Raw genomic sequence first — 12,331 nt, 5'->3', positions numbered from 1 at the left:
ATGGTTTTTCAATAGCTCCTGCAAACACCTCCTAACTAGATTTTGCCAGTTGAGAGTCATCAAAAATAGGTTTACTGTGTGGATGCACAGAACGTTACACCTAGTAATCATCGTATTGTATGATTTTATTATTATGTTAAAGATGTTTAAATATAGATTCACTGATGGCACTTGAATCTTACTGTTGTCTGTGATATGTGAGATTGACAGAAGCTCAGAAATGCTTTAAAACTGCATTCAATAAATAATGCAGGGATTTTGACTTTTTTGGTTTGTTGTATGGCTAACTTACATTAAAGCTACTAAAATTCTACACTCAACAGCATCTCTGTTTTTAATGTAACTGTTAAAATGTTGAGATCTTAATTTTTAGCCTTCTTAGGATGTTCTGTTGTGGAAAGAAGGTTTTTCAGACAGAAAAATTAATCACTGTGATGGTTGCCTTCTCATGTCTTTATTAATGTTGAACTGGTAATGTTTATCCCAAGATCTTACCTCACTGATGGTGTCTGTGCTACTAATAAATGGTTATTCAGTAGAATCTGGCCTGACGAAAACTAAGACCAAGATTTTAATTTACAGTGTCTAAAATGTCAGTCCATATTTAGGCATCCAAAAATATGCTGTGATTTATATAAGTATAAAAACTTTTCCTGCAGTTGCCTGCTCAGCACCTTTGACAAGCAAGTTGCTTCCATTTCCATGATAAAGTATACAATTACCTCACTACAGACAACACTTTGAAAGTGTTGGCCTTCATATTCCAGTGTGCGAAATCATCTTCTGGTCTTGTCTACACAAGAAGCATCACCTCTTTCTTCACAGTTAGTGACCAAAATGTGCACAGCAGAACCAGCTGAGTGCTTTTCTAAAGTTGCTGTTTGTCTGTGATTGGGCCTGTGTCCATTGCTGACAATGACAGATCAGTCTGTTCTGTTGTAAGCAAACTTTGATCACTCTGTTTTGCAGGAGAGGTTCAAATGTTTCACTCACACTGGATATGTGTACCCCAGGCTGTTCTGAGCAAGGTTTTGGCTATGTCATGTCACCACGGGAACAGTCAGCCCAAGAATACCTGCAGACAGCATCAAACATCCTTACTGAAGAGGAACTGCACAAGAAAGCACTGGATCCTTTCATACTCCAGGCAGAGTTCTTTGTGAGTATCTGACCTCTCTCTTCTAGGGGCATCAGAAAAAAGGAATGTTGTCTCTCTTTTATGAACCTTGCTATTACTTTCTGCAAGTCTAAAATTAGTACATGCAAACTCCACTTCTATCAGTGAAGCATTTAATGCAACTCTGGAATTCATCGTCCCTTGAAATGACAATGCCTGAAAGCTTCCAGTGATACTGTCTCTTAAAAACTAGAGCATTGGTTCTGGCAAAAAAAAAAGTTTTGTTTTCACAAGTCTTTTTTTTCTGTCGGCATGCTACTTTTTTAAAAAAATCAAACTTTTTTCACTAGAGTACAGAAGGAAAGCCAGGTTTGCTATAGGCATAACTTCTTGAAATTTGTCTGGAGTTGCTCTAGGGCTGAATTTAGTCCAAGTGCATGTTCTTTATTGTTAAATGCTTGGCACGGTGCTACTTTCCAAGCCTGAATGTTCTCCAGATAACCGAAGCACAGGATGGCTATGTCACTCAGCAGGAGCCATAGCAAGTACGTCTTACTGGGTTTTTTTCTGCACAAAAATTATTTATTAGTTGTAAGCTGCTCTGTCAGTTTGCTTTTAGGATTCTGAAGTATGTTTCCTTGGCTCACTGTATCCACTGTTTGGGAGAAAGAAATCTTTGCCTCATTTTTGGAAGAAATATATGTACACAGATGAAGCAAGCAGTTGAAAATTGTATCTCTAAGTAGTTTAGGGTAAAGGCCAGATACAATTTGGTATAGGGAGTACACCGGCTTTTTAGATCTTTGCATTCTATGAGTCTCTTCCTTAGCTGCTTGGGTGTCTGTGTGGTAGGCATTGCCATGTTTATTATACCTGGCAAAAAAAAAAAAAAATGCAAAATGCTGCAGTAGCTATGAGTATTATGTCTGCTAGGCAGGGTTGTAAATTCCTGCAAAAGATGGGAGAAAACCAGGGCACAGTCTTTGCATGCTAGGGTATCTCAGAGTACATGATTAAGAGCTACTGAAGAAGTTAATGCTGTCAAGTCAAATGTTCTCTTAAGTATGCAATCTCAGCAGAGCAGGAGGAAGATGATGATTTGCAACATAATAGCCCTTTCAGCCTGTCCTCTTTATGACCTGCAAGGGTCTGAAAGGGCAGGAGTAACACTCTGAGTATCACTTGCTGTCCTCCTTCTCTGTGCAATTTCAGGGGTTTGGTTTGGTTTCACTTTACAAGCACAGGGGGAGATGAAATAGTCTGGACTTCTGTTTTAAAACAGACCGTCAGATATCTGTGGTCCTTAATTCACTTAGTGCTACACAAGTTGAAGAAAAGCAGCTTTTGTGTAGGCAAGCCCTGATTCTGTTAAAGTGAAGCATCTATTGCTGTTCTAGGGAGGAAATGTTCACTTAGCATCTGAATCAACTGCTGAACAAGTCCACATACAGTTTCATCAGTCTCTGAAGTGCACTGTAGATTTCAAGCAAAGAAAATAATGTTAGAAGTAGGAAAAAATATGCTTCGTTTCTCTGAGAGACTTTGAATTAGTTTTCCCAGTGCTCAGAAAAATCATTCTACAGCCAAATTATGCCAAGTAATTTTCATTCTTCAATGAAAACTGAAAAAGCGTAGATAAAAATGCTGTGTAATCAAAATGTCATTTCTGTAATTAAAAATTGTAAAATATTTTGGTGGGGTTTTTTATGAAACAGTTATCACCAGCTAGCTCTGCATCATGTATTTTCAGTCTGTCTAACCTACTTGGTTTTCGAAGTCCAGATCCACGATGAAGCAAGCAGCTGTTTTTCATTTTGGAAGAAAAGTCAGAGGGGATGTCACTTGCAGGGCCAAGTCCTGAAATTCTTACAGGATTTGAAGTTTTCACTCAGGCAGAAGTCCTACTGATTTCACCAAGAGTTTGCTTGAGCAGTGAATGACAAAGTCCCAAAGACAGACCATGGTGCTTGGCTCAAGAAGAGTTTTGGATGACTAAATACCAAGTAGCAGTTGAGGAAAACATGAAGGTTTCATTCCCATGCAGTTCCCCAAATTGATAGGGAATTACTTCAACAAAATGTTTTTATCATCAGTTGCCTCTGGTTAAGCCCAACAGTATGCTTAATGCTGTGTAAGAGACAGAATACAGTCAGTTTTCTAAAGCTCCAGAATTTAGCATACTCCGTAGCTCTGCTCGTCTTAATTTCTTCCCAGATTGAGGCTTGTCTTGCTCAACCCTGACTCCTGTTACCAGTATGTCCAGTACTGGCCTCTCAAATCCAGTGTGCAGCAGCTGGGATAATCAGCTCTACTCCCAAGCTCCCGTGAGCTCTTTCTCTGCTGAGCCTCGTTGACGCATCCCATTTCATCACATGCCTGCTGGCTGTGGTTGGTGGATGGTTCCTGTTTGTTCCTGCCTGGCATTGGCCATTACTTGCAGGAGATGAGTAGTGGAGAATAAACCTCTCCGTCTTTGTATGTTCTTTGGGTCAGTAGTGTAGAGAGCAGGTAATCCCTGAACACCTGTTTGCTGTCCTTGCCCATGGAGCTTTAAAGTGTTGTGAGCAAAGAGTGACACACACGCACACCCCCAGCTCCAGAGAGTCAGGTCAGTACGCCAACCTGTCATAATGTGTGTCATAATTTGTTGCTAGTGAGAGTCACTAGCAAATTATTTCCTTCCACCCTCAGAGAGGAAGGATGAGTGTGAGTCAGAAAGGATGGTGTCTGAGGTCCATTGCTTTTGAAGCAGAGTATCTTATGTACCACCTTTTGCTTAGTTCCGTGCCTACACTTGCAATTCAGTTCTAATAATATTAGGAGCTAACATAATGCCATTGCGCGTATTACTCAATGAATTAGTCACTATGAGCGTCTTCATATTAAGGATTTCAGAAAAGAAAGCCAGTGACAGTAAAAGGAAACATCAATCATATTTTGGTGGTAAATTGCTAGAAGTACTGTACCATAGGTCTCAGTTGACTTCGTCACTTTGCCTCCCTCACAGGCAGGATGTAATGGGCTTGGGTTTTTATTCCTCTTGTGAATCTAATAATACTACCTACTCTGTTTTGTGTGGTTTTTTAAACAGGAAATTCCAATGAACTTTGTGGATCCAAAGGAATATGATATTCCAGGCTTAGTGCGTAAGAATCGCTACAAAACAATTCTCCCAAGTAAGTTTCCTGCTTTTAAAGTCACTGAGGCAGGGTGGTTTATTCCACATGCTGAAGGGGCTTTGCACTTTACTTTCCAGAATGCATCAAGTGTGCTGTCACTACTATGTATTGTTGAAAGGCCATATTTATGAAGCAGCAACATGGCTTCAAAGCATAAATCAAATTTCAAAAGAGGTACAGAGCATGAAGAACTTAAGATTCACTGAGCATCAGCAGCACTTAAGTTTTTAAGTCATTAGAATTGCATAATTTGGTGCTGCTTAAAAATTCTGCCTAAGAACTTGGTGTGTTTATTCAGATGTTACTTAGTGGTTTCTTTGATTAAACTCTTTAGAAGGACTAAATTCTAGCAATGTTATTTTCCTGACTGATGTTTGTCTCAGAATCATGCCTCAAATGCAAACTGAGAATATTGGGAGCTGGCCTGATAGATTTTGATTTTTCTGTATCATCTTAATGCTTTTTCTTTTCTATTACCCTCTTTTTATTTGCAGCCGGGAGTAGGACTTATGAGAAGCATTTTAGTACAGATTTTTACAGCTGTCATCATTTTCCCCTGTGTCATGCTTCGTTACTCTGAAAAATTATATGATTAGATGTCATACCTCTGTTTTGCTCTAAGCTGTCGGAAGATGCCACCACTAGCCACAGTAGCTCTATTTGCAAAGCCCAAAAGGTTCAGTGTCAGGTGAGCAAAGATAAGTGCAGAGAAGTCAAAAATGTCCTCAGCTATACCTGTCACTTTAGTCAGTGAACTTGGATTGGAAATGAATCCGGAAGAGACTTTTTAAATCTAGATTTACAACTCCAGCAGCTGCAGCCAATGATCCAATGCGCACAGCCTTTCTGATGACTTTGTACTCCACCTTAGACCAGAAGTGTAAAAACTTTCAACAATGTTTCACAGTTTCTGTGCTAATGACTGAGGTGAATCATTGATTGCAAAAGTAGTTAGTGATTTCAGATGCCTAGATCCTAGTTTTTAAAGTGATCTGTATATACTGAGTTTGGTATCTAATGTGTACTTTGAGAACTGGATCCATTTTAAATATCTCATGTTGGCTGTTTAAACTGAAACATAAGAATTGCTGCCATTTTGAACATCCTGTTCCAGATTGTAAACGGATGGCAATTGGCTCACTACTGTATATTTTTAAGAATGATTAGTCAATGGGTTAATTATTTGCTGCAAAATTCATCTCAACCATATGGATATCTACTAGCAGCCATTGTTGTCGCTTTGACCTCTCTAGATAAGATCTCTAGTTTCTACCCTACCATGCAAATGGCACCAAGTTGGGCAAGAGTGCTGATCTGCTTGAGGGTAGGAAGGCTCTATAGAGGGATCTGGACAGGCTGGAATGATGGGCTGAGGCCAACTGTATGAAGTTCAACAAGGCTCAGTGCTGGGTCCTGCACTTGGGTCACAACAACCTGACAAAATGCTACAGGCTTGGGGAAGAGTGGCTGGAAAGCTGCCTGGCGGATAAGGACCTGGGGGTGTTGGTCGACAGCCGGCTGAATATGAGCCAGCAGTGTGCCCAGGTGGCCAAGGCGGCCAACAGCATCCTGGCTTGTATCAGGAGTAGTGGGGCCAGCAGGACTAGGGAAGTGATTGTCCCTGTGTACTTGGCACTGGTGAGGCTGCACCTTGAGTACTGTGTTCAGTTTTGGGCCCCTTACTACAAGAATGATGTCGAGGCAGTGGAGCGCGTCCAAAGAAGGGCAACAAAGCTGGGGAAGGGTCTAGAGCACAAGTCTTGTGAGGAGTGGCTGAGGGAACTGGGGTTGTTTAGCCTGGAGAAAAGGAGGCTGAGGGGAGACCTTATTGCTCTCTACAACTACCTGACAGGAGGTTGTAGCAAGGTGGGTGTTGGTCTTTTTTCCCAGGTAGCAAGTGATAGGACAAGAGGAGACAGCCTCAAGTTATGGAGGGGGTCCAATCTAAACCAGGGGAGGTTTAGATTGGATATTAGGAAAAATTTCTTCACTAAAAGGATTTTAAGGCACTGGAACAGGCTGCTCAGGGAAGTAGTTGAGTCACCATCCCTAGAGGTATTTAAAAAAAGTCATGTAGATGTGACGCTTAGGGACATGATTTAGTGGTGGACTTGGCAGTGTGAGGTTAATGGTTGGACTTGATGATCTTAAGGGTCTTTTCCAACCTAAATGATACTATGATTCTGTGCCTCCAAGGATTAACAAGGTTAATTCAAGCTCATTACGATCTGGATATTTTTTCTGAATGAATTCCAAAACTTGTAAACTCCATGCAACTTTGTCCATGGCTGTGACCAAGGAATGGCTTGATATTGCTGAGGAAAGAGGGCTGACTGTTCGCTCTTACCAAGTACCTCCATTTTGAAGGGCTTGGTGCTGACGGTAAAGAGGCTAGCAAGGAGAGCTAAACATCTCCTTCATGCTTCAAAGCCAAGGATCCCAGTAAACTATCCATGCACAAGGTAGGAGAGGGAACTGGAGGCAAGACGAGGGAGAGTCCAGTGCCTTTCAGGCTTTGACCATCCACTGACATTTTAGTTTCTGAGCTGACCAAATATAGCCTATGCTGCCTTGAGTATCTACCTAGCATTCCTCCAAGTTCTAACTGCAGAAAGCAGTTAATGGCAGGAACTGCTGAACAAGCTGCAGAAGGGTAGACTCAGACAACTTATTATCATAGGGAACAACAAATAAATGCTTGATTACCAACCTAGAGTCAAATCCAAAATCTGAATTCTAAAAAGTGACTAAAATTCCTGTACAGCATCACCAGAAGCAATCTAGGTAGTTATCATTAAAAGGTAAGCAGTGACTTTACATAATGATCGGTTACTTGCAGTCCTAGAGTTGATAGTAGTAAGTGAGACACATGAAAATAGTCTGTAATTAATCTCATTTATATTTCTTTTGTAGTAAATTCTTTTTGCAAATTCTCCAGTTTTGCTTGTGATAGTAAGATGGCTTAGAAGGTGGCTTTTTAATGGCAGAAGGTTGTTTTCGGGAAGATGCCAAGCTAAGGAGATTGATGTGGATATTTCATAACTATGAATTTGTTTCCAGACAGTGCTTTTCTGGGGATGAGACCTATGGCATTTCCTGGAAAATGATAACTTTTTTCCAAGATGTTTGGAGGCACTTTTTGAATATATAGAATCTTCTTGTTACAGAATTCCAGAGATGGCAAGGACTTCTTGCAGCATGTTGTGTATCAATCTCATTGAATCATTTTCTCAAGAGTAATGTCTAGACAGACTTTTAAAATTTCTACATAGCTCTATTGCTTTTACACCTTTTTAAGTAATGCAAAACATTTCAGTTAAGTTTAGTGAGTTCTAAAATGTCAGACATAGTATCAACACGAAATGGCCATAAAAGAGACTGTGGAAAAAACAAGAGACACATCATTTGGTTTCTTAGAGATACAGACTACTACTGCTTTTTTAAAGGCATGTTGTCGTCTTGAACCTGACCTGTGCACTGGTTTTGTCCTGGGAGAAATGTTTTCATTAAAAGTAGGATTTGATTTTGCTTAAATGTGTCTCTATTGAAAATTTGAAATTCATACTACAAACTCTTATTAAAGCGTTGTCATGATTTTTTTCAAAATAGGAGTTATTCCTGTTTATATTTCTAAGAGATGCAATTCAGCTTGTTACACTTTCTGCAAAACAGTGCATGTTCTTGTGTACACAATGCATTAATAAGCCTCTTACATGAGATAAGGTACATGAGACAATGCTACCTTAACAACTGTAAATACTACATTAACAGAAAAATCACAAACCAAATTTTATAACTTAAAGTAAAAGCATATTCTGAATAATGTTTTAGTATTTGTGGATACAGCAATAAAACATCCACAGTGAAAAGTAACTCAAATTTTACTGCAGTTGAAGAATACTAAAAGAAGCCCATGCCCAAAAATCTGTGGCACCTGTTGATAGAGTTCTTCAGATCTGTTTTACTTCTCCCTAAAGACCCACCATGAGATGGACAACATAGTATTATTGTTATTACTAGTAGGGAAAAATCATGTAATCGTTACTCAAACTTCAGAAGACTCCATGGATGACTGCATAAAATCCAGGCAAAGGAACTTCACGCAAAGGGTTTAATTACCAAGTCCAGTGACATTTGAATAAACATCTGGCAAACAATGTCTCCTTTATAATGGTGTGACATGTTGCAGGCTATCAGAACTACTGATTAAAAAGCAGATTTAATCTCTTGTCTCGCCATTTCCCCACCACTAGTGAGGTGAGCAAAGTTGAGCAGGAGGGAACTGTATTAGAGAAGAACTCGCTGGTTTCAGTATTTATGTGCTATAAAACTGTATCTTTGCTAATATTTTTGCTTTGCAGGTTGTGATTATATTATCACATAATAGATTACATGAATCTGTCCTGTCTGAGGACAGTGTTTCATGCTGAGTCTGTGTTTGTAGTACAGTAGAAATTATTGTGTGCTTAGTCCTTTGTGCTTTACCCAATATCACACTATTTTTGCATATTTTTTATTTTGTTCTGGTTTCTAAGCAGGCTGAGTTTTTTTATGAAGTCATCTGTGGTTTGTTTTTAATATTCTCCTGGTGATATACACAGTTGCTGTTTGCTGAGGCCTCTGTCAGGAGGATATGTCTTGTCAATGATAACAAACTGTGTAGTACTGGTGAAAATGGATGAACATGGGCCTGTGTCAGTTCACATTAAAATCAGTGGAACAGCTCCCATTCACTTCAGTGGGAATTGGACTGAGCTTCTCGGATGGAATCATGTTTTCATTTGTTGTCTTACTAGAACAAGAATAATGCCTCAAACAGCCCCAGTGAGGGAGAGTCAAGTACTGAAGAGACTTATGCAAACTACAAGAGACTGTTAATATTCTGTAATTTCTCCTTAACCATTGTATTTGTTAATAGCACATCTTAGAGTTTAGCTCACTGCAAGACAAAACAGGGAAAGAGTTACTGTCATCTCGCTTGCCTGCGTGCAAGGAAAGTGTGTTTATGGTTTGGGAGAAAAGCTGTTTACTGTTCTTTCACAAATGGTATTCTAATGTCTTACAAGCCAGAATAAGTCTGTTGACCTAACAAACTGAGAAATAATTTCCTGGAGCAGAAAGCTGCTTTTCCAGAGTTGTTCTGGGACACTGACTCTGCAACAGGAACAACTAAGCAGGCTTCAGAGAGTGGGTAAAACTATCAGAAGAAGCCAAATTACCCCAACCACCCTTTCCATTTTTTTTTATAGTAACACTTTAATATGGGAGCTCTCCAAGGCCACTCGCATTTGTTGTGATATGGCCATCAATGCATGTAAATGTCTCGCTGTACAAAATAATCTTGTGTTTCTCTTTCTCTCCTCTGAGCAACTGATAAACGATTACTTATCTATTTACACCTTTCAGATCCTCACAGCAGAGTGTGCCTTACCTCACCTGATCAGGACGACCCCCTTAGCTCTTACATCAATGCTAACTACATCAGGGTAAGAGCTCAATAATCCAATGTGTCTGCCTAGCCTCTATCAGCCACTGTTAATGTAAACAGAATTGCAACATCCACTGGCTTTTAAAGGCATCCTAGCTGAACTGATTGCTTTTCCTTCCTGCTTATATTAACTGAAAATCAGATCTCAAAGTGCAACTGTACAGGTTCAGACCAGACAAAAACACACTTCTGCACTTCGTGATGCAAATTGCTTGTCACCTGGGCTGACCAAGGCACTGGATAATAAGCCTGAATAAGGCTCTTGACCTAGCCAGAGTCACCTCGAGGCTGTTGGACGCTCATTGCTCATTATGCAAGTCCATATTGTGCCTTTGCTCCATGTACACATGTACAGGAGAGAGATGGGGAAGAATTGATGCCGTGGAGTCACCATTCCAACCAGTGGCAGCTCTCTGTTTTAAAGACTGAACCTTCAAGGTTGTGGTGGGTCATCCCTGTTAAAATTGATCTCTTGTTGTTTTGTTGGCAGGGCTATGGAGGAGAGGAAAAGGTATATATTGCTACTCAGGGACCAATAGTTAATACTGTCAGTGATTTCTGGAGAATGGTGTGGCAGGAGCGTTCTCCCATCATTGTCATGATTACCAATATAGAAGAGATGAATGAGGTAATGGTGTTACATATAGTCTGTATTTTTATCTGTACTCTAGCAGATCTTTTCGGCATAGATGCTAAGCCAGCGAACAGAAGTTGGTTCAGTGGCCTGAGCAATCAGAGCCAGCATTAAATTCTTCAAGCTCAGAGAAGATGTGGGCTTCTCTTTCCGTTCAGTTTACTGTAAGTCTTGTTTTGCTGTCTGACAGCCTGCTGCTGGTTTTGCCATTTTTCCTCTCCCAGCTGACCTGAAACCTCTCCAAACCCAGCTCTATTTGCAGACACTCTTTCAAATTATTTCTAAAGGAATCAAACCCAATAATACCCCATAACTATTGAGGTTGAATATCTTTAATCAACAGAGTTGGTGCTGCTTTATCTTGCATTTATTATGATTCAGTGTCTATATCCACATTTCATTGAGGCTGTCCCTGACTTATCAAAGATGCTAATTACAATAATCAACGATTAGAGCTGACTTGGATATGGAGGACCTTTGCCTGAATGCATCTAGGAAATGCTTTTGAAATATTGAAATTAAGATGCTGAAATTTTCCATTCACCACCTACTTCCAGAAAGTAAACTGTCATGGTATTTCTGCTAATCAACCTAACATGATTTTTGTTTGCAGTTTAAAATACTGCTGCCCTCCAGCTGTTAATTACTTACCTGCTGAAATATTTGCCCCATAGCAGACTTGAAAGAACCATGTGCCTGGGCTTCAGTTCACAGATGGGTAGCTGAGCTTAGGTCTGCCTCTATTGGCAGCATAAGATGTGAGAAAGTCATCTGGGCACTACATCCCCTCTCGCCACTGGCAGCAAGGTATAGTGGAGAGATCCAAATGGTGTTTCTTAAACTGCAGCAGCAGTATTTGTCAAAGCTTGTCCCTCAGAACCCATTAGTAATTTAGGTGAGAGTGTTTCCTTTGGAGAAGAAGCTGTAGACACTTAGGAACCCAAGAACGTGAGCATACTTCCATCATATGCACAGAGTTATAATGGCTTAACTGCTAGCTGGAAGCTTCATGCCCATAATTATGCATGTGCACAAACCTTTGGCTTTCCCCTGTTGTGAAGTAAATAAATTTAACCTTGGATTTTAGTGAAAAAAGACACGGACAAGACAGACACAGAATTATCATGCTTTGCAAGTTAAACATGGTCAGTTATTACAGCCAGCTGATCAGATGCATACTGTCAAGACGTTGCTGATTCAAAGTACAGTATGTTGCCGTTCTAAATGTTTTGTTTGCACTAACATTTTAAACTCCTGAATGACATACCTGATGGTAAGTTCTTACACTATAGTTTTCATAGCAAGATTGTATAACAGCAATGTCAAATAACCTTTACATCTGAATTTCCTCTTATCCACACTGACCAAGTATTTCACCCATCATACCAGTCTTGGGAAGCAGTGCACTGATGCTCTATAGAAACTGGGGCTTGCTACAGCCTATGTATCATAACAGAGCTGCTGAGTCTTTTCTGATACCTTTGTATCAAAAATTAAATGGTGTCAGGAATCTCAGCCATAAATGTAGGGTAAGTCCTTTCATGTAAATGTCTCCTACATTCATTCCCTTTCTTCCGTAACACATGTGTATATATATGTATAACAGGACTCAGGAGTACATAGATTCAAAACCAAAACCTTTGTTTGGCAATGATGCTAGTAACAGAGGCTTTGCGTTCCTTCTCAGTGCAATGACTTTGCTAATGTGAGTATTAAAAGCTCTGTATCTCAGCCCTCTCTCACATTGAATCTGAACTGACAGACAGCCCACAGAAATGAGTGGGCAATCTTACTCCACTCCTTTAAGCAGAGCAACGTCTGTGCTATTGATAGCTGCTAGCGCTCTTGACAATTTTTACAATGGGTTCTGCAGTTTAAGAGGAGAGGAAAAAAACCCACAATCTGCGTAAATA

General features: G+C 40.0%; 1 protein-coding gene across 20 annotated transcripts in view; it reads left to right on the top strand.

The window, feature by feature from the left end:
* Nucleotides 1-12,331, top strand: part of PTPN5 (protein tyrosine phosphatase non-receptor type 5) — a 91,056-nt gene that overhangs the window by 59,623 nt on the left and 19,102 nt on the right. For 19 of the 20 annotated variants that reach the window (XM_054828809.1, XM_054828821.1, XM_054828813.1 and 16 more), the window contains 4 exons: nt 970-1,159; nt 4,209-4,293; nt 9,703-9,782; nt 10,275-10,412. In XM_054828809.1, the coding sequence (XP_054684784.1) occupies nt 970-1,159; nt 4,209-4,293; nt 9,703-9,782; nt 10,275-10,412 (493 nt within the window). The remainder of the gene's footprint in view (nt 1-969; nt 1,160-4,208; nt 4,294-9,702; nt 9,783-10,274; nt 10,413-12,331) is intronic. The other variant, XM_054828824.1, reaches the window with a different exon arrangement.

Source organism: Grus americana, chromosome 5, assembly GCF_028858705.1.
Source record: "Grus americana isolate bGruAme1 chromosome 5, bGruAme1.mat, whole genome shotgun sequence".
Lineage (NCBI taxonomy): Eukaryota > Metazoa > Chordata > Aves > Gruiformes > Gruidae > Grus > Grus americana.
Note: the sequence above shows the minus strand (reverse complement) of the source record. Positions and strands in the feature narration are given on the sequence as shown.